Source organism: Crocodylus porosus, unplaced genomic scaffold (genome assembly GCF_001723895.1).
Source record: "Crocodylus porosus isolate Cpor-Errol unplaced genomic scaffold, CroPor_comp1, whole genome shotgun sequence".
In the NCBI taxonomy this organism is placed as follows: Eukaryota; Metazoa; Chordata; order Crocodylia; family Crocodylidae; genus Crocodylus; species Crocodylus porosus.
In genome coordinates, this window is record NW_017728943.1 from 20,618,731 (window position 1) to 20,645,653 (window position 26,923).

The 26,923-nt window shown below is 43.0% G+C and overlaps 2 protein-coding genes across 4 annotated transcripts in view; one reads left to right on the top strand and one right to left on the bottom strand.

Annotated features, from left to right (window-relative positions):
- CMSS1 (cms1 ribosomal small subunit homolog (yeast)) overlaps positions 1–26,923 on the bottom strand; it is a 378,236-nt gene that overhangs the window by 223,990 nt on the left and 127,323 nt on the right. The window lies entirely within an intron of this gene.
- The window catches only part of FILIP1L (filamin A interacting protein 1 like), a 317,446-nt gene that overhangs the window by 169,271 nt on the left and 121,252 nt on the right, over positions 1–26,923 (top strand). For 2 of the 3 annotated variants that reach the window (XR_002103491.1, XM_019548855.1), the window contains exons 3-5: positions 13,350–13,371; positions 15,211–15,496; positions 21,129–21,302. Coding sequence is in view for 2 of the 3 variants with exons in the window: in XM_019548855.1 (XP_019404400.1) it covers positions 15,227–15,496; positions 21,129–21,302 (444 nt within the window). In the remaining variant the exon portion in view is untranslated. Of the gene's footprint in view, positions 1–9,737; positions 9,804–13,349; positions 13,372–15,210; positions 15,497–21,128; positions 21,303–26,923 lie in introns of those variants that run through there. The other variant, XM_019548856.1, reaches the window with a different exon arrangement.

A 26,923-nucleotide genomic window follows, 5' to 3' on the forward strand; every position in this document is an offset into this window, starting at 1 on the left:
AGCACCTTGCCGGGGTCATCTGACCCCGGTGCTCTTTCCTGCCAAGGCAGGGGGTCGGACTAGATGATCTACCTAGGTCTCTTCCGACTCTAGCTACTATGAAACTATGAAACTATGAGTACAAGTCAGAAGAATCTCAACAAATTGGGAAGTGGTAGACCTAACAGGATGAAGTTCAATGCAGACAGATGCAATGTGCTACACCTTGGGAAGATTAATCAGAAAAACAAATACAAAATGAGTGACACCTGGCTCAGTGGCAGCACTATGGAAAAGGACTTGGGAGTCTTGGTAGGTCACAGACTCAAGACAAGTTTGCAGCGTGATGCAGCCACACAAAAGGTGAATGTGGTTTTGGGATGCAACAACAGAAGTATAAGGTGCAAGACACAGATGATAGTGCCTCTTTACTCGGCACTGGTTAGGCTTCATCTGGGTTATCTGCAGTTCTGGGTTCCACATTTTACAAAGGATGTGGAGAAGTTAAAGGGGGTCTAGAGCCAGGTAACAAAGATAATAAAGGGCTTAGAAATCAAGTCTTATGGGGAGATGCTGAAAGAGCTAGGCATGTGCAGCTTGTGGAAGAGGTGCTTAAGAGACGACATGATAGCAGCCTTCAAGTACCCAAAGGGCTGTCATAAAAAAGAGGGAAAGCATCTTTTCTCTCTTCTTGTAGAAAGAAGGATGTGGACCAGTGTCTTGAAGTTACAGCAAAGTAAGTTTAGATTGGACATCCAGAAAAACTTCTTCACTGGTAGAATACTGAGACAGTTGCATAGACACCAGGACCCTCCATCACTGAAGGTGTTCAAGCAAAAGTTGGACAGCCACTGGTCAGGGATGATCTAGGTGTAACTATGCCTATGTTCTACTATGGGTATTTCCTATACTTTTAGGCTTTGCTGGCTGCCCCTGCCTCCTTCCCTCCCCCCACCCACTTATCCGCTACATTTTTCAGGAGTGTTTTTAAGCCTTCCTCAGAGACACTGGGTGTTGGCTACAGCCAAGGCTGTGGACTTTGACTGGGGTGACCTAATGCTCCTGCTGGGAACAAAGCCAAAGTTTCCTGGCTAGAAAGCCTTATTCCTCTACTCAGCAATGAACTGTAGAGGTTTTGTTTATAGAAGGATATTGGCAACCATGGTGTCATGGTGCAGGATCCCCAGAGATGGTCGTGATGCCCCTAAGACTCTGTGACCATGCCAATCTTGCCCAATGGGCACCCTTTTCCTCACCTGCCACACCTTGCTGGCAATTATAATAAAATAGGAAGGCTGCCCTTGAGTTTACATTTGGACCAGGTCCTGAGGGACACCACTGAATCCTGTGGGTTCTTGGACTCTTTTTGGGTCCCATTCAAAATAGTTGCTTCACAGGACACCCTCAGCCTTATGGGCTAGATCCGTGGCTCCAAAACTGCCACTTTACCACAACCAAAGCCTTGCAGATGGCATTCAAATATTGTCCCTCTGAGGCCTTAGTGTAGCTCGGCCACCTGTCACTGCCGGGCACTCTGCAGCCCTGTCATTACTGCACCCTCTGGCACTGGAGTCTGCTCACCCCCTTTGTCACTGTGCCCCATGATGCTGGGGCCACCACATTGTAGTAGGCTCCAATGAGGCCGCCTCCTCCCCCAAAAAGCTCTGCCCAGTCCACTGGTTTATAAACAACAACCAAAATATAAGCCCCTGGGCTATAACATAATACAACAGCATGCACTGTCCCTTTAAAAGAGTTAAGCTTCCACCCAACCCTTAAGTGCCTTGTGGCCCAGGGTACCTGGTAAGCTCCTGAAGCCCCATTAGGCATATAAGCAGCATATCAGGCAGCCACCAGTGTGTCTGGGCAATTCTTCCCTAGAGGCTCCTTCCCCTGGCTGGTGCCAGAGAACTAACCCCTGCTGGCCTCAGACCTGTGGTTTATATGTACCCAGGGCCCTGCCTTCTTCCAGTCAGCTGACCAGGTGCAGGTGCAGGCTAATTCCCTTGTTATCCCGCTGCCATAGTAACCTACACCCATGGGGTTTCTGCCTGGCTCCTAGGCCCCTCTCCCCAGGCAATTTCTGCTCTTAAAGGAGCAGGCACTTTAGTGCCCTGTGACACATGGTTCCCCCGCTTTATCTGTAGTGGAGTAGGGTATTGGAGCTATGTTGGGTTAGGGTTGATAGCAGTCTTCCACAGAGCTTAGCTCATGTTTGTATGGGATGGTTTGGACAGGGATAATCCTGCCTCAGGCAGGGGACTGAACTAGATGACCTCTGGAGGTCTCTTCCAGCCCTTCTGTGACTGCTTATACTCTGACATATGAACAATCTCAGTAGGGGAGGGTGCATAATAGTGTGGGTACATTCTACCTTGAAGAGACATATAAAGCTTACATTCATACTGCCAAAGGTAAAGAGTGCTTCCAAAGCAGTTGAGACAACAGGACAGGAGCAGTTCTGTAGTCTCCTACTTGCAATTTAACATGCATTTGTAGATAAGTGTCAGAATTTAACCAGATGTGGTGTTGGTCTACTGACAATATTGAAACATACTTTTAGTTTTGTATTCATTTACTTTCCCCAGAGTAAGAATTCGGTCTTTCTGTGTACCGCATACCATGCCTAGAACAAGGGAACACAGATTTTGACCAGAACCTCAACATGTTAACATAATGTAGGCCAATAAATAATATGGTTGTCATAATAAGGTTACAGTAAGATTGGAAGGCATCACTCTTAGGCTTGTCCTTTGGCATTCAAAACAAGTAGCCTTGTGATACGAGTCCTGGAGCTGCCATGACAGATGAGTATTCTGCCAATGACAGTAGTCAGTAATAGATGCAACAAACCTAATAATGTTCAACAATGGAATGATCCACTCACACGGACAGATCCTACCTAACCTAATAATTAACAGTTTGGCTTATGCCCTGAATCCAAGTACCAAAACCACTCCCATTTCTTAAAGTTTATTCCTGGAAAGTTTCATCATGAATGTACATGGTTCTCCCTTCTCAAATCTTGGTATGCCCCATTGTTTCTGTGACATCTTCACCATTTGCTTCCTCACCACATGAAATATTATGTTTCCTGTGAAAAAACTATGTTCATACAAAAATAGGGAAGGAGATAAACAGCCAGGAGCAATAGCAGAGCAGGCTAGGGATTACTTAAATGCTTTAAATCAGCAGGGCCAGATGGGATTCAACCTAGGGTACAGAAGAAGTTGGCTAAGGTAATTTTAGAGCCACTGGCTATCCTCTTCCAAAACTTATGGAGATCAGGTAAGGTCCCAGATGATTGGAAAAGGAAAAATATAGTGGCCATCTTTAAGAAAAGGAAGAAGGAAGATTTGGGGAACTACAGTCCAGTTAGCCTGACCTCAATACCTGGAAAGATTGTAGAGCAGATCCTCAAGGAATCTATTGCGAGGTACTTAGAGGAGAACAATGTGATCTGGAACAGCCAGATTGGATCCACCAAGAGCAAGTTATGCCTGACCAACCTGATTTCTATGATACAGCGACAGGCTCTAGATGAGAGAGCAGTGGATGTGGTATACCTTGGCTTTAGCAAGACTTTTGAAACTGTCTCTCACAACAGTGTCATTAACAAGCTAAGGAAATACAGATTAGATGAAAGTACTGTAACATGGGTATATTTGGATCATCATGATCAACAAATAGTCATCAATAGCTCAACATACAGTTGAGAGGAGGTATCAGGTGGGATTCCACAGGGGTCTGTCCTGGGTCTGTTATTTAATATCTTCAGCAATTATTTGGGTGATGAGATTGAGTACATGCTTAGCAAGTTTTTTGACAACACAAAGTTGGGTAGGAGTTGGCAAGGTAAGGCTAAGATGCAGAATGAGTTGGATAGGCTGGAGAAATGGTCTGCAATCAATCAGATGAGATTCAGCAACCACAAGTGCAAAGTCATACTTTTGAGATAGAAATGCATGCACAAATACAAACTGAGGAATGACTAGCGAGGGTGCACTACTACAATTACTGATCATAGGATCATGGGAAAGTAGAAAGACAGATCTGGGGAAAGTAGACATCTTATGGTATACAGATTCAGTAGACCATAAGCTGAATATGAGCAGTCAATGTGCTTTTTTTTTTTTTTTTGGCAACAAAAGACCCAACAGCAGTCCGAGTTGTATTCACAGGAGCGTCACTTGGAAATCAAGTAATTCTTCTACTCTGTCTAATGCTGCTGAGGCCTCACCTGGAATACAGTGCCCAGTTCTGGGCTCCACACTTCAAGAAAGATGTGAAAAGTTTGGGTAGAGTTCACCATAGAGCAATAAAAATTATTAGGGGCCTAGGAGACAAGACTTCTGAGGAAAGGCTGAAAGTACTAGGGTTATTTAGTTTGGAGAAGAGAAGACTAAGGGGAACTCTCATAACAGTCTTCAAATACCTGAAGGGCAATTGCAAGAGAGGATAGAAATGGGCTTTTCTCAGTGGACATAGGAGACAGACCTAGAAGCAATTGCCTCAAGCTGCAGCAGGGGAAATTTTGGTTGGAGACTAGTGAAAAATTTATGACTAGGAGAGTGGTCAGGTATTGGAGCAGGCTACATAGAGAAGTTGTGGAATCTCCATCCTTGGAAACTTTCAAAAGCAGGTTAGACAGACACTGGGCTGGGATGGTTTAGTCAGGAGTGATCCTGCCTTGAACAGGGGGCTGAAGTAGATCAGCGTTTCCGAACCAGCGTGCCACAGAATCTGAGGGGGTGTGGCTACAGGCAGTGATGCCACCACCACCCTGCACCGTCACCGCACCCCAGACAGCCCTGTGCCGATACCCCCCTCCTCTTGCTTGGTGTCTGGCCGCTCACCACCACCCCTTTCCCCGCTTGGCATTCAGAGTTTGCCACCCTCCTCCCTCCCGCTCCATGCTTGGCCAGTGTGCTGCGGGGCAGAAAAGGCTGGGAAACGCTGAACTAGATGCCCTTCTGAGGTCCCTTCCAACACCACTTTCCTATGATCAGTTCTGAATTTGCAATCTGTCAGATTTGCTGGGGGCACAGGCAGACAAACAAATTAAACCAAGTTAAAAGGCAGAGAGATTTACTGAATGACCGTCACTTTGCAGCAAATGGTTTGTGTGGTACTATTCTGCAGTGAAAGCCAAACCAGAGCAAATTACACTTGAAAGAAACAGTTAAGTTACTCCACTTCAACTTCCCCCTACCACAGGTTGGATGCAGTTACTACACAGCACTGCGAGCCCCTTCCCTCCTGTCCCCCAGGCTCCAACCAACACTAACTGAACATGTTGTTCTAAACGCCCTTTTCACCTCATTGTTTCCATTCTAGCTTCTCTGTAACCTCTGTTAATTTTAAATATAGGTCATATTTATCTTCAAGTACACTAGAAATATAAGATTTGAATCTTCTTGCTACATAACTTTCTAGAGTCCAGTTAATTTCAGGGTATAAAAAAAGGCTGCATTTAGATATGTAATTACTTAGGTAGGAATATTTTCTTTTCATGTAGCACTATTTTCAGCTTTTGCTTTGGACAATGCTGTAACTACAGAGTAATTCTATTCTTAAAGCTAAATTACAGCAGCTAAATAATAAATATTAGGCAACCAGCAGCATCTTAAAATAATGATAACTGCATCTTACACTATAAAAAGGGAGAAAATTCTACGGTTCTATTAACGTAACATTGCAGAATAGCTGAAATTAGAGCAGCTGCATTATTTCAATGTGCTTTACCAAAGATACCACATATGCACAGGCTAGGATCACATCTGTGTTCAAAGGGGAATAGAGAATAAAGTACCCATAGTTCCAAAAGTTTACAAGATTGCTTTCTAACAGTTTTCTCTAACACGTTAAAAACATTTCTCCTCATTGAAGAACAAGTTCCATGTGGAGTTCAAAATATCAGAAAGAACCCATATAAAGTATTTAAATTTAAACTAAGCATGTGAATAATAATACTCTTTTTACACTATGATACCTCAAGAGCAACTGAATTGAATCAGACAACCTCCCTTCAACTAGCCTATAGGAGTACGACATAGATTAATGTTCCTTCTCCCCAAATCTGCAAGTTCCTGAGAAACAGAATCCGTCTGGCATAGCCATCTCTGCTACAGCCAAACAATAATGCGCATCTAGTTTCAGAACCACTGTAACTCCAAGCCATGCTCCCTCTGAAGTCAACAGCAAAATCCCAAGTGAGCCAAATACAGAGATAAATCTAGATAAAGGTCTACCCGCTTCCAGCTTCCTATGTCCAACTTTGTGTGAAGCATGCATGTGTATGTGTGTCTTCACATGCATACACACACATGCATCACACACACACACACACACACACACACAGAGGAAATACTTCACATTGCCCAAGTGTGACCTACTTAATACCTACAGGAATTTCAGCTAGTACAACACACTAAGGAACAGGAAAGCCGGTGGGTTTAGAAAGAAGAGCAATCAATAGAAAGGTGCAAGATAAAGTCTCTATGTATAGGAGAAGGTCTGCATTAGCAGAGGCCAGAAGTAAGTGTACATTACAGCATTTCAGATTAATCTGAATTTGAACACTGACTTCAAGAAGAAATGGATTGGGCTTTGTAAGAGTGTTGTCAATTGGGAAACGGTTTACAATTTTGCCAGTTAACTTTGATCTAATAACAATGTACAGAAGGGCTGGTAGTGTTTGACTGGAAGCGCACCTCTTTCAACACATTATACATCAATTAAAAATGAGTGCTTAAAGTTTACATGTTAAAACACATTTTGGGTATGTGAAGTGTGCACTCAGAGTGCTGGTGCTGTGGACAGCAGTTCTCAAGTTACCACAGTATCAACATGAGATCATTCTTATATTGGTGATTCTTGAACAACAGTGAATCACCCAATACTGCTGCTGGCAGGAGGAGGGCTGGCTAGACACATGCTGCTGGCACACTCTGTTTCCAGATACGACATTGCACTTGGAAACTAAAAATATTACAATTACAGTCCCCACCACGGAAAATGCCCAGGGCTAATGAAGGAAGCCATGCATATTAGAAGTGCTAACCATGTGCTATCCCTGTAAGTCTTAGTGATAAAAGTCATTATTTATGTCATGTTAAATGTGCTGGCTATTTTGTGCTGTCTAGTATACGCATAGTTTTTGACACTAATGCCAGTCATATCATCCACATTCTATGGCTATTAGCCCAATGAGCAGTTAGAAGTGGTAGGACTGTGTATCTTAATACTAACATGTAATGATAGCTGCTACAGCAGTAATTCTGTACCTTTTTATTGCTGAGTCATCCCAAGATAAACGCAAGGCATTCCTCAGAAAATGCTACCTCTTAGTTTTCACTCTTTCTTTGACTATAGAAAAATAAGAGAGTGGTGTTTCTGTTGCAAAAAACTATGGATTTTTTGTCTGAAATCTCTGGGTTTATCTTGTGAATCCTACTTGCAAACCTAACAGTGCTAACACTGTGGCACCTTACAGCTCCTGTGAAAGGATCTTGTGATGCCCTGGTTGAGAATTACCATGCAACAGGAATATAATAATGGCTGCTTGCAGACATTTAAAAAAAAGACCAAAAAATCAGTGCTTTACTTTAAACTCTGTGCCAAGCCCAGCACATGCCCAGCAGAGGCACTGTGTTAGCTTAGGCCTGGCTCACCCAACATCTGCATAGATCGAGTGCTTTAGGTGGGGCTTTTTTGGCTCTTTTATTTAATAGCTTGAATCAATAGATTGAATCAGCTGTTAGATAAAAGTGCCAAAAAGTCCCACTGAAGTGTCTGATCTGTAAAGACGCTGTGGAGCCACGTTAAAGTAACATGCTGCTTCTTCCAGTAAAGCACTTTTTTTTTTTTTGGGGGGGGGGGGGAGTGTTTAACATCTGCAAGCAGCTTTTATGTGCTTGTGAACAAAAAGAGCTTGTCCACATACTCATGAATGAGAAAGGAAGTGATCCATGTAAAGGAAAAGGTGACTGCTGGGACCACTGCTAGAGACGATGGCATTCTCAAAATGTTTTGTCTATTAAGATGAAAAATGTTGAGACTCCTGATTTGTATGCTAAAGGCTACAATTCAGTAAATATGTAGTTACTGCATGTGTACAGTATGTGCAATATTCTATTTATTTTTTTAAAGGCAGCTCTCTTGAACTGTGAACTGTTGGTAAGACCGGAGATGCAGGATTTTGAAAGAGATACTAAGACTAAGTACCAGTTCACACAAGTACTAGCTGTCACACAACTAGATTAGCAAGAAAAACCTCAAGCTGTTTGCTTACTCTCTCTCCCTTTGAATTGATTCCCTGGTATTTGCGTGCATCATGCCAAGAGGCTCAATTGTAGGGAGCAAGCTGAAAAGCTCCCCTGCATCTCATTCTCTTGGATAATTAATTCCCTACCTTGCAGATTCTGCACAGGAATGGAAACACTTGCCAAATCCTTGAGAGCCCCCATGTGTTGCCTGTTTCAAGAAAAAAAAGCTTGCTTGTTCCCTCTCTTTCCATTTATTCCTAGGCCTATACCCCAAAACAGTCCATAAAACCAGTGTGATGACGGCCCTGATGAGATAATCTTTTAAGGTAAAACCAAAACATCCTTCTGGAGACGGGCCATGGCAATGTTGTCATGCAAGTTCTCTGGACAGTAGCCAATCCAAAAAGAAAATGCTTCATTGTGGAAGTGGTGTTGATCTACCAGAAAGCACAGTCTTCATGCAGGAAAGGAGAAAAAGTCATTAAGCACAGAAATATATCAAGCCAGAAAGCCAGAAAGCTTTGATGCCAGGAAAATCCTCAGGGGGCATTACTGAGAATGTCATATGTCAGTTCTCACTAATAAGAAACTCTTACCATCTCTTAAGACAATTCTAGCTGGTGCCTTCCTCTTTCATAAGGGCCTCCTGATAGTTGCCTCATGCCAAAGGTCAGACTCTGGTCATTCAGGCTCTCACAGAGTATCAGCATGGAGAGAAAGCCTTGGCCCAGTGCTGCAGCTCTTTAAAAAGGCAGGTTTGCTCAGGGGGGAGGGAAGAAAGGGATAGGAGGGGCCAGGTGGGGAAGGGGCCTGCCTTTCAGTTGAAGTAATCTGACTATATCCCTTTAAGAGAAATTTTTAAAAAACCCCACATAATTCCTTTTTTAGTCACAGGCTCCTGGAAAGAATGACAAACTCTCAATAATCCAGGATCCTTACCATGGGAATAACGGAAGATTTGCTCCTGTGAGAGAATTTGTTAGTTCATAAGTCAATCTGTACTAAAGAGAACATGCTTACGGGAAAAACAGGGTAGGAGAGGAGGAATGGATAGCTGTCTCTTAAAGCCCTTTGGTGTCTATGGTGAAGTCATCTCTGCAGGATATTTCAGTCTTTCCCATTAAAAAAAAAGAGCAGGGATTTCTGAGCCACCTGCTTGTTTGCTGCTGCCAAAGAGACAAATGTAGTTTCGCCTCCCTTTCAATACAACTTGAGAGGGTGGAGATGGAGTTAACATGATAGAAACATTCAGTCGTTTTGTCATGTGGCTCTTAAGGAGAGCATATTTTTATCCCACAGATTACTTGTCCATCAATGAGCGCTGAATTTCTTCTTTAAATGTAAAAAAGGCAGCTTACATGTTTGGACATAAAAGAGCAACTTCTTTTAAAAGCACAAAGAGATGGGGACATTAAATCCTCGGCTTATTTGAAGAAATTACTTCCCAACAGGAGAGAGCAAGAGCAGGAGTGAGAGTAAATGAAGGTAGCAGTAAAAAATGCTCTCACTTCTCTGTCAGTGTGACCAGCATAGGTCTATAGAGCTGCACTGCATCAGGTAAGCAGGAGCACAATCACCCTACCACAGAAGACAAGATGTCTGAAAACCACTACCAGGGATGCAGATCCTACGTAATGCAAAGGCAGTGAATGCCTACCCAGCCAGCAGGAGCTCTGATGCAAGGGGCATACCTTGCACCAGCCCTCCTCCTCTCCTTTAACACCTGCTACCAGCTTTCACTCTGAGCTGCTATGGTACTATTCCAGCTAATGGTACAGAGAAATATCCTCTTGAACACCTGATCATCTGAACTGGGATGCCCTCCCACCCTTCTATCACAGCCTTGCCAGGTCTGCTGGACCTCCTTCTGACTAAGACCCCAGGACAGGCACCTGCAACTTCTAGAGCTCCTGCAGGAGCCCCTGGTCCATAATCTATCCTAACAGCACACACACCAAGCTGAGCTTCTGGAAACCTCATTGTTTCCCTGGTATGGTCACACACCATCAAGCTGATCCACCTCCTCAACTGAGCCCAGTTCCCCTGGCACTCAGCAAAAGCATCAGCCAACCAGCTGGGCCTGTACTTTGTCCACTTTGCTTTGTGCCTCTTGGCTAAAGTGAAAGCTGCTGTCCCCACAGATGCACTTGCTGCCTTAGATAACCACCTCTGCACATAGTGAGCCCTCCCTAATGGCAGCTTGCTAGACAAACCCTGCCCCCTTCCATTGCTGCCTATTTTTCCAACCATGGAGAATTGGGAGAGTAGCAGGCCCAGTATCCTGCTGTCCCTCCTTGTGCCCAATAAGAACACTGGTGGGATCTGCTTTGCGATCCACGTCTTCACTGTCCACCTTGACATAACCTACACACAGAGCCTAGAGGCAGCAACACAAGAGCAATGCCACCCTGTACAATCTGCCCACTGCCAAGAAAACAGGTGACCTCCAGTGGCAACTGCTGCACAGGGCCTCAGTCATAGGCACCTCTCTGTCCACCACCTAGACCCAACAGTTTTGGTGGCCTGCTCTTTCTGTGAGGAGGAGGTAGAAGAGACACCTTCCTGGACTCTTCCATACTGTTACAGGATCTTTCCCTGGTCGGGCTTACCACAGATCACGAATAGACGGGAGAACAGTGAACAGGCTTGGTAGCTTTTATTACTGAATATCAATGTAGCCGCGCAGTGGCTAGAACTCACCACGCCTCACGCGCCCTAATGGTGCGTGAGACTGATGAACCTGGCTGGTGAGTGGTTTCTGGGGTTTCAGGTCGCCGGGGTCAGGCGGGTCCTTGCGTCCTCCTTCAGTTGGCCACTCCGAAGGCCGAGCCGTGTCCGTATTAATCTGCCGTGAATCGTTCCGAGTCCGCTGGATGCAGAAAGGACCCTGACGATCAGGTGCAGGCTCCTTTTATAGCTTAGGTGATGTGCAGTGGTGTGATTGTGTGAGGCACCTTTCGATAGGCCCATGGCACTGACTGACTCACGCTGGACTCCGCCTTGTGGAAAGTTCTAGCTACCGCTTATCTCTTACATTGATGGCAGAAAAACAACTATGGTCTGCCTAGCAACTGTTACATAACTCTGTGTAACTTTTCTGATTGGCAAACATGGCCACTTAACAAACATAGTGATCACAACACACACCTCCCTAGACTGCCCCTGGCTGCAGCCACTCTTTGCTGACCACAGAACCCTCTTTGGCACACTAGAGTTACGTTTCTCTGAGACCATGTATATTTTCACTATCCTGTACTAAACAGCCAAGGGGAGCATGCTCTGCCTGGCCAATTTCCTGCTGGGCTAGGCCAAGATGGTAACCCTGAAAAGCTGCAGAAGCCAACTCGTGGGGGCCTACTTCAATGATATCCTTCAACTCTTCCATTTCTTGGTCTAGGCACGCATCACATTTGAGTTTGGACACTTCAGCTTGCAACAAAATGTGAACCAGTTTGTGTCATGCTGGTCCATCAAGGGGATATGCACTGAAAGATGGAAGATGTACTGCTAGTCCTAAACATGTAACCCCATGAAGGGTATTGAGGGGGAAGGAGATTCAATCTCTCATGACATGCTTTTTTGTTGCTGGAAGGACTGCACACTTTTGCACTTTTACCTTTCGGGGGGGGTTTGTACAACAAATTTGTAATAAAGGTTTACAAAAGTCAATATGTATATGTCACCTTATGGACACACATACATTTTGACTTTTATATAATACATATAAAATATATATATTACAGCCTGAATTAGCTCCAAGACAACCCCTAGAAGAGATCTGAGATGAGGCTAACATTGCCTCTACACCATAAACTGCCACCTACACTACATATGGGAAGAATATATTTTTAACCATGTTGCAAGTCATTTCTGCTGTAACTGGGTTGCCTTAACACAATCATTGTAATGCAGACTGGCTAAGACAGACATGCAAAGGGCAAATGTTTCCACTTGTTAAGCTAACACGCAAAGTCCTGACTTTGGAGAGATGACAGACCCTTCAGGGTGCTGGGAAACAATTGATATTCAGAAACTTCATGGGACTATTAAAATCCTGACCTCTAAAAAATAGTTTCTGTTAATTAATTTTCGTGCAGATGGAAAAAGTTGGTAAATGTAAAAATGGTAAAAAGCAAAAGTGGAAAGTTTAAAATGACATTCTTCCAACTTACAAGGTACACTGGGATCATTCACAAGTTAAGTCATCTTACAGAACACCAACATGATATGCAGTACAGTGGATTATCTCTCTGCAGTGGTGACAAAGCATTAGGCAGCAGCCAATGTTCTGTCTAAACTGTCAAGAGCACTGCAAGGCTCAGTCATTAGACCATGTTGAACTGTAAGGAGAAAAGGTTTTCTAACCATCTGAAAGAGAAAGGGAAGAATTTCAAGGTGGACAGTTGAGGTCTACTTTTTCCCAATTCTGCAGCAATTTTTTGATGGGTTCTTAAACATGAAAACTGTCCGCAGTAACATGTTTCTTTTGAATGATCCTTCTTGTACTACAAGCCAAAGATGTGACTTTTCCAAAATACAAAGTTAACTGACAGGATGACCACCAAATTTGAGAGCAAAGGGAAATTGCTCATGCAACCAGCAGCATACTTTCTGTGTTACGATTGTTCTTTTTACCAACTCACACAGCTATAATGTGCAATTGCAACACAGTCACTCAACACACCTACAAAAGAAAAACAGCATATTATGCATAGAATTCTTCACCTTTTCTGCACAAATAAAACTGTTTTCTCCCACATATGTTATAGCATTTGGGTTAAATCCCAGTCCCTTCTTCCACATATGTTATACCCAAAACGTGCAGGAAGAGAACAAACAAGCCAAAACTCCCTGATTCATCCCTTTTCAGTCCCAGAAGAGACATTCTAAGGTGAAGACTAAAGTCATTAGATACTGCTTGCACATTTTAGCACCATCCTTCCTTGTTGTGACCGTCTCATCTTAAGTGACTCTCATGAAGAATAACTGAAGAGGAGGGAAGCAGAGGTGGGAGACTATATGGGGCCTACAGCAGGGTGAGAAAATACTGTAAGGTGTTATTTGAACAATACTTGATGCTTATATTGCACTTTTCCCTTTCAGCTCTTGAAGGACTTTACAAGAAGTGAGTAATATACTGTTCAGATTATAAACTGATGCCACATTTTCAAGTTCCATTTTAGGAAAAAACCAGCTTTTTCCCTGGAGATAAATTTGACAGCTCTGGATAAAAGTCCTTGAAATGCTATTGCTCTTACAAAAATCCCACGTGAGAATTAAATAATGATGGAAAGGGCACTAAAATACTAAAATAAAAATGCACAGAAAAAAAATCTGATTTGATATTTTTATGGCATGCACAAACATACAGTAAAATCTTTGCTCTCCAACATTTAACAAACCAGAAATTCCATTAATGGGAGTTTGTACATGGTGGTGGCGGCCACCACCCACCACCCCGCTCTTCTCATTCTAAGTGGTCAAGCAGGGAGTGAGGACAGATTTGGTGGTCAGAAAGATATTTTTTATTGAACAAGCAGTGCAAGGGAGCTCACTGATAAAAAGTACCAACAAAAGTTGAAAAGAGGGAGAACAGAAGAGTTGTGGCTGCATGCCAGAGTGGCCAGCTGGATACCAGAATCGGGGGAAGAGGGGGCAAGAAACGAAGTGTGGGATACCTTAAGGACTGACCATCAAATGCTTGGTGTCCACACTTAACACTGAACCAGAGCACTGTGAGCTGGTACTTGATTTTTGAGGTATATTTTGAACCATTTCAGGAGGCTTTCAACCAATTTAACAGGCTTCTATGCCTGCCAGCTTCAGGTTTAAACTGCATTTCAACCATTCTAAGCACAGTGGCCACTGACAGATGTACAGCTCCCCTCTAACTCATGGTGCTTCACAAAAGGAGTCATAAGTTACAATGACCCACCGACTCAACAGATATTCGCTGTTTGGTCTGGGAAATGGAAGGGAGGGGAGAAGGGGGGGGGGACAAGAGAGGAAATCAAGCTCCACTTTGGAGCCAATCCAGAGGAGAGAGGCTGATGTCTGCCTGTCTCTCCTTGAGCCCCACTCCCTCCCTCCCAGCTCCAGTGCTGTCTTTAGGATGGGGGGCAGGGAAGGGGAAGGAGCTCCATCTGGAGTTTGTCCAGCCTGGACTGGAGGGTGGGGAGTGTGGATTGGAGCACCCCAACTCGGGGAATCTACCCACCCCACCCTCCAGCACAGGCTGGGCAAACCCCTGGATGGAGCTCCTTCTCCTTCCTTCCCCCGCTTCCATCCAGAAAACAGCAATGGGGGCAGGGCTGGGCTGCACCAGCCCAGTTCTGCTCCCAGGCAGGGACAAACAGAAGTTAATGAAGGTGCTCCACTATGGAGTGTCTTCATCTGAACCCTCATTAAAATAGGGTTAATTTGACCCTTAAGTGGGCACTTTTAAAGTGCTCTGCAGCTATGCACTTCTATCACAGCACAGTTGCAGAGCACAACAAATATAACTTCTGTCTGTGCCTTATGTGTGACCATGTCTTTACAATGCCACACTACCCTACCTTCTGCCTGGCTCCAGACTAACACAACCAACCATCTCTCTGTATTTAACACTAAAATTGGGGTATTATGCAATTCAAAAGGTACATCCCTGGAGCATGAGTAAGGAGTGAAGCTTTCTGTTCATCACAATGAAACTCACCCCAGAGCAGAGGGTCCTTATAAGACTCAATACATAACTCAAGACTGGTATTTTAGTTGTTAGGGCAATATTAATTTCAGTGCAGTGGTTTCACACAAGGTCCTATGGACCATTAATACTCTTAGTGCAGGATTTTAAGCCCACTCAAGGGGCACCTGGAGACCTATGCAGAACTTCTATTCTGGGATGAATTACACTTTGCATAAATACCAGACATTTTCTACAACCTAATTAGTGAGATATTTAATTTTTTTCTCTTCTCTATAGTTTCAGAGATATAAAAATGCGCTCCAGAAGTAACAGCACAGAAATTCCAGACAAATCAAAACAGTGCCAGCAAAGGCAAAGAGATCACCATAAGGAAGATACTGTTTTCACGGGGATAGTAAATACAAAAAAGGGAAAGAAGGAGAATGACTATACAGCACAAAGTAGTACTATACCAAGAAGCCCCACGTCTGAAAATAAACAAAGAAGCTATTCCAAGCAAGGAGAGGACCTTTCTCGAGATGATCTCCTATTTCTTCTCAGTGTCCTTGAGGGTGAATTGCAGGTGAATTATTTTCTTGTTTTATATTCCATAAATTCACCTCTTATACACAGTCTATCCTTTGTATATAATCTGTTGAAAATGGATGGTGCTTCTTTTGTTTCTGTTTTCTTTGTTTTTAGACACTGTGTCCTTTTAAAGTATTGCATAAGCACAAATGCAAAATTGTAAAAATACATCCAAATACCAGAAAAAAAAATCTATCACCCCTGAAGAAGTCAGAGATCTTCACAGCTTATCCCAAAACATATTAAACTTAAAAAACATCAGTTGACACAATGGGAAAATCTTTGTAATGCAACTTTTAATAGTTCTCTGAAACTGGAGAACCAATAAAAAGTTTATACCACGCAATTCCCTCTCACCATGTAGTCTATGACATTTGTTATAGAACAGGTTATTATATGAATGCCTTTGGAGACTAAAAACTTTTATTGGAGCTATTACCAGGATTCCTTGTCTCATAAAGATATGTGCACTGCTTACTCTGAGTACAACTCTACAGGGCTAAAGAGAAGTAAAATAACCCTTTAAAGGGCACATCTACATGTGAATATGCTACTGGATGGTTTTACTCCAGAGTAATTTACTTTGGAGTAAACCTACCCTAGGCAGGCATCTACACATGCACCCATTTGGGAACAGATTTGCTGCTTCTGGCAACAGTTGCTCCTGCCCACTTTGGCCCTACACAGGCCCCGTGCAGCAGTCAGGGGGAGCTCTAGGCTCCCCCAAGGTGCTAGCCCAGGGGCTGGTAAGGAGCACAGGGCCAGGAAACAGCCATCTCCTGGCAAGGACTGGCAAATTGCTCCCTGCCCCTGGGAGCTGCCTGCTGCTGGGGTGGACCCTAGTGGCAGAGCCCAGGCAGGGATAATGTTTCCCTGCCCTGGCAACAGGGAGGTCCTGGCCCTGCCTCCTCAATCAGGGGCAGGGGGCTTAGCAACTGGGGACTCACTGCTAGCTGCCCCACCTACAGATCAGGTCATGGGGCTGGGACCTGTCTCTCCCCCATAGCTCTTTCCAAGCCCTGTGCCTCAATTGCCCAATCTGGGCATAAAGCTGGGAAAAAGCTATGGGGCTGGGGCCTGCTCCCAACTGGGACAATTCCCATTCACCCCTGGGCTGCATGGGAAAGTCTGAATATGCAGCCCAGAGCTAGCTCAGGACTGGCCAAAACAGGACAGTCCCCAGTCAGCTCCAGGCTGTATGTGCAGTCTTTCTGTACACCCTGAGGCTGGCCAGGAACTGTCCCCATCAGGGGCAGGTCTCAGCCAGCTCCAGCCTGGCCAGGGAACTCTCCCCATGCAGAGAGCTCCCTGCCTCTGCTCCATGATCACAGGGATGCTGGGGCAGGGGGACACTGTCCCTGCCCCAGCTCCAGTGGTAGAACCTGCCCCGGCAGCAGGCAGCTCCCAGGGGCAGGAAGCAATCTCTCATCCCCTGCTGCCAGATTGATCAGGAGCAAATTTGCTTTCAGTCAGCCATCTACACATGCCTTACTATGCAGTAATTACTTGGCAGTTAATTTAAATAACTGCCAAGTAGAATAAATTACTGCACAGTAAGGGTATACATGTGTAGACAGTGATGCTTACTATACAGTAATTTGCTCTACTGCACAGTAAAGTGTTTCACTTACATGTGCCCAAAGTGTCCTAAAATATGTACTCTTCATCTCAATATTATCTCAGGACCTCACTTGGTCCTAGGAGAGCTACAAGAGAATAGATTTTAAAGTTGTAACTTGCCTAAACTTGCAAGTGCCCTAGTGCTGACTGTTGCCCACCATGGGAGTAAAAACGGATCTTCATATTTGCAGAGAAGAAAGGAGAAATTTCTGTGGCAGGCTGATTTAATGAAAGGAATAACAGCTGCTTAAAACTGCTTAGAAGCTTGGTATGTTTGAGAGCAGATAGCATGTGAAGTGGTCAAAGGTACAGACATGAATTTATCACATAGTCCTGCAGTTTATGATCTGGTTATAATATGTGTGCGTGCGTGTGTGTATGTGTGCAAAATAACAAATAATAAATAGAATATAAAGAATAAAAATACAGAGTTATATAACCAGATCATAAACTGCAGGACTATGTGATAAATCCCTGTCTGTACCTTTGACCACCTCACATGCCATCTGAAGTGGTATGTATATATATGTGTGTGTATATCTATAATTCCTTCCAGCCATTATTATGCAATATTATGTAAATATTACATAAGTGCATATAGTAACCAAAGTTGTGCACACCACTTGCAAACCCTGATTTTCCAGGCAGTTTTATACAATGACATCTCTCACTGCGTCTCCTTTCATTTTAAAGAAATATTCAAACTTTTGAGTATAAGTTTGAGTACAGGAAGCAAAAAATAGGAACATATTGGGGCCACCATGTTATTTTTAATTTTGCTTTTGAGTTCAAGTGAAAATACTTAGGTGAAAAATCATTTTCGAATTCCTGATTATTCCAGTGTATAGTAGTATCAAAATCAAAATTTCAACCAAAAAAAAATATATATATACACACACATATATATATATATATACACACACACACACATATATATATATACATACACACACACATATACACACACACACACACACACACACACATCAGCCCACAGAAAGAACATGAATTTGGCTTCAAAATGAATTGATATCCAGAATAAAACAATACATCTTTTTCATCTTTACTTTCTGTTTCCTGAGGGTTCATTTAAATCAGAGCCATCCAGCTTCAGAGGCTCCGGGGCAGCATGCAGCACAGACTGCAGGCCCTAGGCCACACATGGACTGCATGCTACAGGGGCCACACGGGCTCTCCAGGACCACCACCTTGCAAGGAGCACAATCCCCTCAGCACACAAGTAGCCCTGCTGGCACTGACATGTGGGCAGTGAGCTCAGCAGGCCTCCTGTCATGCTGTACCCCCCTACACACCCACTGAAGCAATGGAGGCAGCCGTGGCTGGAAAGAAGCCTGTGTGTGCTGCCCCTTAACCCTTCATAGGCTCCCAGTTAGACAACCCTGATTTATATAATTTTTTCAGCTTTTCTTCATCAACTAGAAAACTAGAGAAGTTTTTGTTTTATTTTTTGTTTATTTTTTAGCTAAAGATTCTCATGAAGCAGCATGACTAGGATTTGAGTTTCTAAAACACCAGCATCATGCTTGTCATAAAGCACCATGAGTGTAACCAGTAGAAGAGTACGGCTTAAGATTATGTCATTGCCAGTTTTTTTTCTTAGAGGTTTAGTATAAAATGTTTTTAAATGACTTTTCTGCATTAACTCAAAACATGTTGAAGGAAAAATCAATACTAGAGTTAAAAGTATTGATATTGTATACCTTGACTTGCAAAAGGCCTCTGATCTAGTATCCCACAATATCCCCGTGAGAAAACTGGAGGACTGTGAGCTTAACTCCAAGACAGTCAGGTGGGTGAGAAACTGGCTGTGGGATACAACCCAGAGAGTCATAGTGAATGGATCAGGGCCATCCTGGTGAGAAGTGGAAAGTGGTGTCCTACAGGGGTCGGTGCTCGGTCCAGTATTTTTCAACATCTTCATCAATGATTTGGATGTGGGAGGTGAACAGCTCACTGGCCAAGTTCATGAATGACACCAAGTTATGGGGAAGCATGGTCACACTTGAATATAGGCTACAGATACAGGAAGATCTAGACAGACTAGCAAGTTGGGCAGATTGGAATCTGATGGAAGTTCAACGTTGAGAAATGTAATGTGCTCTACCTCGGGACAAGCAACCCCCAACACACCTACAGGCTTGGCTGCACCAAATTGACTAGCACCACGAATAAGAGGGACCTTGAAGTAATAATAGACCACAGTATGAATATGAGTCAGCAGTGTGATGCGGTAGCCAGTAGGGTAAATAATACCCCTGCATGCATCAATCAATGCACCTCCAGCAAAACCAAGGAGGAGAATCTTCCACTCTACTCAGCACTGGTGAGACTGCAGCTGGAGTACTGTGTCCAGTTCTGGGCTTCAACAAGGAGATGGACAAACTTGAGACAGTCCAAAGCAGAGCCACCCATATGATCAGAGTCTTAAAAGGCAAGCCATATGAGGAAGGGCTGAGGGATCTTGGAGTCTTCAGCCTGAGGAAAAGAAAGCTGAGAGGGGACCTGGTAGCAGCTTACTGCTACACCAGGGGAGTACATCAAGGGCTCAATAAGCACCTGTTCACAAGGGGAAAACCAGAAGTAATGGCCACAAACTCCTGGAAGTCCGATTCAGGCTTAACATTAGGAAAAACTTCTTCACAGTTTGGGTGTCCAGACTGTGGAATAAGCTCCCTCCAGAGGTGGCGCAATCGCAATCTTCAAGAGGAGACTGGACGATCACCTTGCTGGAGTCACCTGACCCCCAGTTATCTTTCCTGCTTGGTGCAAGGGATTGGACCCACAGATCTTCCAAGGTCCCTTCTGTCCTTGGCCTTACAATCTATGAATGGCCACTTCCCTTCCCCAATTCCCAACACCTGCAACCATGAAACTGAAAAATTGCATTTTTAAATTTTTATTTATGTATAGTATATGGCTGTTTTCAAACATTCTCAAAGCCCCACAAACACATGCAATATGTTCCCACTGTGAGGACTGTTACAGAGTAACTATAAAATAATAAAATGCATGCACCTGCTGGCTTGTGACAGAATGTATGAAAAAGTATGACAAAGGAAACATATTTGCAGTCTGCTCTCTTGTGAGAACATGCTGGCAAATATTTTCCATATAAAGCAAAACACATACATTACATATACAGGGCCCATAAAAGCCAACATCTTCAAAAAATGTTCTGATTTTTTGATGCCTGAGGCACAGTGTTCATACAGCAAGGCTTGGGACCTTCTATAAATTCTGACCATTTACAATACCTTAAAATAGGTGTGCAAAAATTGAGGAACCCAATATAACTTACTTCTGAAAACCCTGTCTTATGTATTTTATATGTAATACCTAATAAATAGTCCCTCACTTGCTCTTTTGCAGATATATACACCAGTCACTACTACCTGCTTTAAAGGCAATTAATCTTGTTTTAAAGAGCTGCCATTATTGCATGCTCTTGGAATGCATGTTGTGAAAGGTCACATCCTCTGCACCATGTACCTCACAAGCTTCAGCACAGAAACATGCATATGTAACGATAGTAACCAAGTACCTCTTGGCTGGTTTAAACAACAAAAGGTGCTTTTGTACTTGGTGTGAACATAGAACATAACACTGCTGGGCTTCCTAAAGCATGCTCAAAGACTACATGAAAATCTAAAAAGAATACCTAATGTCATTTGATCCTAAAATCTTGTATCAGGAAAAGTAGGGGTTGATCTGAAGCCAGGGTTAAAATCTGCCTAATCTTTAACAAAATACTGACTATCAGGATATCCGAGTTCACATTGTAGTAATAAATCTTTAAAAACATTAAGAGTACAATACAAAGCCTAATACTCCTCTGGTAGTTTTAAGCAGCTTCCACTTTACTGAATATTTATGATGTACTGAACACATAATTTAATGAACTTTTAAAAACTACTATCTAATGTGAGAGCAGATACTGAACTACACTGAGCATGCCAATATGTACTTTGTACTTTATCTTTCTGCAGGCTCAAGATGAAGTCATAGGAGTTCTTAAGGCTGAAAAAATTGACCTGGCTTTGCTCGAAGCACAATATGGCTTTGTAACTCCCAAAAAGGTGCTAGAAGCGCTCCAACGAGATGCTATTCAGACGAAAGCTGCACAATGGCAAGAGGATATCTATGAAAAACCTATGGGAGAGGTATGTATATACAGTCTGAAGTAGCAGAAATCCTGTTGACTTCAGTGGGAGAAAGCTTCTATTCTCATAACATACAGCAAATATTGAGATACCAGGAAGCAGAGCGAAGCAGAGCAAAGCACAGAATATATTTTGTTGTAAACAAGATAGCATCATATTCAGCAAGAAATAAGGGTCATTTTATGATCTCTCACTGGATTAACTGTTGTTGACTATACCAGTGGCCAGCAACCTTTTCAAGCCATGGGTGGGAACAACCCACCATCAGTTCAAAGCAGGCTGGATGGCTTCTGTGGTGCATCAGCAATGGGGGGCTTTCCCCACACCCATGGTTGGGGCCAAGCAGCTGTAAGCTGCACCTGCACTGCTGCTGGTTCTCCCAGCCACATCTTCTACCCCGAGGGGAGCTGGGTTAGGGGTTAGGGAGCTAAAAGCTCTGCTGCAGCTGGGAAAGGAGGTGATAGAAGTAGCAGCAGTTTAGACCCAGCTTCCAGCTGTCTACCTTGGCACAAATCCCTGCCAGCTGGAAGCTGCTCCTGTGCCCCAACCACGGAGGGGCTAGGGAGAAGCAACAGTAGTGGCAAGGGCACAGCTGGAAATTGCTCAACCCCACAGCAGCTTTCCACTGGTTAACTCTGGTCCAGGTGCAGGCATGGGCATAGCAAAGTCCTCGGGCTCTGTGGGCCAGATCCAGTAGCCATGTAGGCTCTATGTTGCTAGCCCGCTGGTCTATATAGTTGTTCCACAAAAAGGTATCACAAAAAAAACCCTTGCCTCTTACATTTCCTGGACAAGCTACTACACTCTCACCCTACTGTATGTAGCATGAATTGACTGAGCAAAAAAAGTGGCGACTCAAGGCTTCCTGAATTTTCATCCTGGTGTCCACAACTTTTTTTTTCCTAGCTGACCCTGAAGCAATTTAATCTCTCTGGAAAAAAATTCAGACCCATATTCAGTAAATGAAGCAGCACTGCAGTCAGTGGGCTCAGCTGCAATAGGTGTTTACCTCAGATGAAAAATGGGGTTAACAACACATACTTAGCTCACATTTGGGATAATAAGTGGTTATTAACATCTACCCAGAGCTTTGAAAAAAAAAATCAGCGTAACATTTACAGCATTCAGTGCAACAATTTACCTGTTGGAGAATCAAAGTCATAGCTGATGCAAGCAGTTTTAACTGATACCCCCTGTAGTTTACTGCAGTTTTCCTGCAAGTTAACCTGGCCCCTAGGGCTTAGCCTGGCGTGGACGCCCAAAGCTCCCACCCCACTCATTCAATGAGAGAGTGATGGGCACACAAGAAGCTGTAAAATCCAGAATCTCTACCTTTTATTCAAAACTCTATCACTTAGAAACCCCACCGAGCCCCAAATGTAATATGCTGATACTTAAAGAATATTTAGTTTGGAGTAACAAAAGCCATACTCTTTCTCAATACCACTTACCAGGATTTAAACTGTGCCCCCTCATATGTAACATTTAGATTTTTTTTAAACCTTCTTATGTGAATGTGTTTTCTACCAAATATTTTCCCCTTCCCTTTAAAATGCAGTCTTAGCACATTGCTTATTACAGAGCATTATAATTAAAAAGTGTCATGAATAAGATTCTTTGACCAAGTGTTTTCCAGGCTTTTCAACAGAAATGAAAGCAGGGATGCAGAGTTCAGTTCACAGAAAATAATGTCAGCAAAAGGGCAGGACTCATTTGAGAGGCTCAAAAGGTTAAAATCTCTGGCTGTAATCTAAAACAGATAAAATTTGATTGCAGAAGTTAATTTATTTTAAAACTCTGTTGCATTATGTCATAGGAACTTTGAATGGGAATGATTTGAAGAGCAATCCAAAAAAAAGTTTAAAAATATATGTTTGGTCTCCTATTTTGTATAAATTTATACAGCCATTTTCCTTCTAACATTAATGACAAAAAAAGGATTTCTAATACCATTGAACTTTGCAATGACAAAGGTAGAAGTAACCAGGATAGAAATGGTGCAAAGATCCCTGGTACTCAGCACTTTTCAGTAAAGCAAAATACTGACAAACTCAGAAGTACATTTTCAATAATTTTTGTATTTTGAGTTTTAACGATGAATTTAGTTTGTGTTCATGGGGTTTTTCTTCTTCTTCTTCTGTTTTTGGTAAACGTTTATGAAAAATGTGGAACAAGCAACCCTTGTTATAACCAGACTATGGGAAAGAGCTGTGTGAACCCTTCTCTGAAGCTCTGGCAATGTACCTCCACCCTGACCTCCAAAATCTCTGCTATTCTTGGGCTTGGGATAAAAACACTCCAGTAAAATGACAACTGTGAGAGAGTTGTGACATGAACCAAAATCTAGAAAATTTTCAGTGGCGGATACTCGCATTAATTTTAAAATGTGTGCTGACTTAAAATTTATATCTGATTAAGGGGCAAGGGGGAACAAAGCAATGCATTTTTTTTGCCCAACAGTAAGAATAATGTATTGCTTTCCCCCTACTGGGAAGAATTTACAAAGACATGGTAAGGGACAGGGAACTAGGCCTCCTCATCATCTTGAAACGTTTGAGGATCCTCCTGGTTCACCCTACCCATCTTTACAACTGCAAACTGCCTCATGAACTGCTGCAGCAGCATTTCCTGCTTGGACAGGTAGTTCACTAGGAACAGGACTCAGGCGATTAATTTCATGGGGACCAAGACATTTAACAGAGTGCAGAACAACAGCCAACTCTCCTTCTTTGCAAAGCTCATGCTGATTCAAGTATATCCAAAAAACCTGTCTTACTTGGATGTGAAGCAATTTTTTTTTTTATAAACTATGAGTTTATCAGGCCATATTTATTTTTAAGTCATTTCTCTGCAGAAATGTCAGACAAGTTTGTTCTTACCAGTTGCCATTAATATGTAATAAACCCATTCATATTTAAAAGGCCTTAAAGGAAAAAGGCCTTAACAGAAAAGAGGAAGGGTATCTGTACCCGAAAGCTTGAAAAGTAGAACTTTTCCAACTATTTGAGTTGGTCTAATAAAAGATAACATTACCCAAAGAACCTTGTCTGCCTATGTCCTTAGACCAACACACAGCTATGATCTACACCCCTTAAAGAAAAAGACAATGTCATTTTATTTTGTTTTTGCATACAAAGGCCTGAAAGGACTTTCCCCTTGGTTTATAACATCAAAAATTCCACTCCTGTCACCTCACCATCTTCTCAGTGCAAGAGAACTACCTAAAGGAGATTCTGTTCTGTGCCATTTCCTGCATCCGCCTCATCAGTCCAGTATATGACTGCTTTCCAATAGCATGTTTAACAAGGTTGTTAACATCTGTCTTCAGCAGTTCACCTACTAGCCTTGTCTGCCTACTTGCATGCTAGAGGATGGATATAAACAACACTTGCTTCAGATTAGTTGGTACCTAAAAGAAGCCTTATCTTTGAAAATGGCATTAAAAAAAAAAGGTGGGAAGAGAAGGGGGAAAAGAAGATTATCAGTGTTCTCTCATTACTGATTTTAATAACTAAAAAGCCATGTTAAGTTTTGGATCCTCCATGGATCCTAATACATTAGAAGGCAAGGTAGATATACACCTTTACAGACTGACTAAATAAGATATACAGGCAACCCCCGCTTAATGCTGTTTCAGTTGGCGCTATTTCGCTACAATGCTCATTTTAAATCAATACCTGATTTCACTTATTGCTTAACGAGTTTTGTTATAATGCTTGCAGTTGCCATCTTGGGTCATTAAAAACACCTGCAGTTGCCATCTTGGGTTGTCAAATACTTTCAGTTTCTCTTAACACTCCATTTTTCAGGAACCAATTAAGAGCGCTAAGCAGGGATTGCCTGTATAGAGACAGCACAAGCTTTTGTGGGCTGAAGCTCACTTCATCAAATAGATTAATTATAGATGAAGTGTTTGGGGCCTCACTGTTTGAAAAAGCAAGTATTTTGCTATTGCCTCCCCCCACCCTTTTTGATGCTTTAAAAGAGTCCTAACACTAAGATTTGTCAACCATGTCACCTGCTATGAGCTCCTCCCCTCCCCAATCTTCAGACTGTGGGCTTAAATTTGACCTCTCTGGCCTTGTTCCAGCTTTAATCTATTTTGTATACCAAATGGCCATCAGCCTGGAGCATGGTGCATTCTTATCACTTATTTAACAAAGGATGTTAAATGACATCTTTGTAGCATGTTGCAAGATTTGCCCACAGGTTACCTTCCTTCTCTGATGGGCATCTGAAGTGTCCGGGGATTACAGTCACTGGAGCAGAAAGTAACAATAATGTTGTAGACCAGCAGTTGGGACAAGCAGAGAATTGTGTAATATGATTTTGGCTAAGTATGTTGAAAAGGAGAGGAAAAAAAGTTGATACATATTCAGGAAGACCCAAATCTCCTCTAATTTTAAACCCAAAATTATACATATGCACACACATCCCAACCACAATAGCACTATTAATGGGAACAATATTTCACTGAAAACTGGGTTTATATAAAAAAGCTCAGTCAGATTTTACATTGGCCCAGTGCCTCAAAACACAAAACAGTTGAGAGAGAGAGAGAGAGAGACCAACTGTAACACAGCGGATATGCAGCATGCTATTCTGTTTAGACTTAAGATACAAGTGGGTGGCAAACTGTTTTTAAATGATTAAACTCCAATGAATTTTTAGCTTGTGAAACGACTCAGAGTTACATAAGAAGCAGCCTCTCTCATTTTCCATTGTGCATGTTCAACTATTAGTTCTAGCAAAAAAAAAATAATACCCCCAAAATAACACATGACTAGAAAGAACAAAACAATGCATCATTTCATTAAGATTTATAAACATGTTTTCAGCAGAGGACATTTAGGAGGCTGCTCATTAGTTGTCTCAGGGCTCTTTGGGGGAATGTATAGTGGAGCATGGTGTACAGATGCAGCATGTGAGCTGGGGGTGAAGTGAGGAGCAGTGCTGCAGGAGAGTTCTTACGCTGGCATTGTAGTGAGATCCCACAACTCTCCCAACACAGGTCCCCAGATTTGCAGCACCCTGTAACTGCTCACTCAGCTGGGCTGAATGAATTCAGCTACCTGTAGGTCTTCTCTTTGGGAACTGTGATCAGTAGCTGAATGCTATGACCCTTTTTTAAAGCAATGGATATAGAGCACAGTCACTTTAACTCCCTTTTTCTCTGTCCATGAAGAAACATGCCCCAAAACATCCAGTCTTCTATCACCTCTTGTGGGCCTGTTCTCCAACCTGCCCTTGCATCAATGACAGTGCCTCACTACGGTCCTCAGGAAAGACTCACTGCCCACTTACACGTGCTTATTCAGTACAGCAAAGCAACGGTCGGCAATCTTTTCTTCGTGGGGGGCCAATCCTCACAACTCAGCTGTCACTACAGGCCCACCAATCTTGTACTACTACCCCAAGTGTCCCAGCTGCATGCACAGGGCTGCTCTCTTGCCCCCTCATGCAGTCTCTGCTGAAAAACATGCTGCCAAAAACTGGTGAGGAACAACTGAGGCACCTAATTCAGGGGCAATGGTAAAGAGGGGTTGGATTAGGAGAGGTGAGACAGTGGCCCTCCACACAGTTACGGAGACTGGAGCAGCAGCAGGGAATCAGTGCAGCTT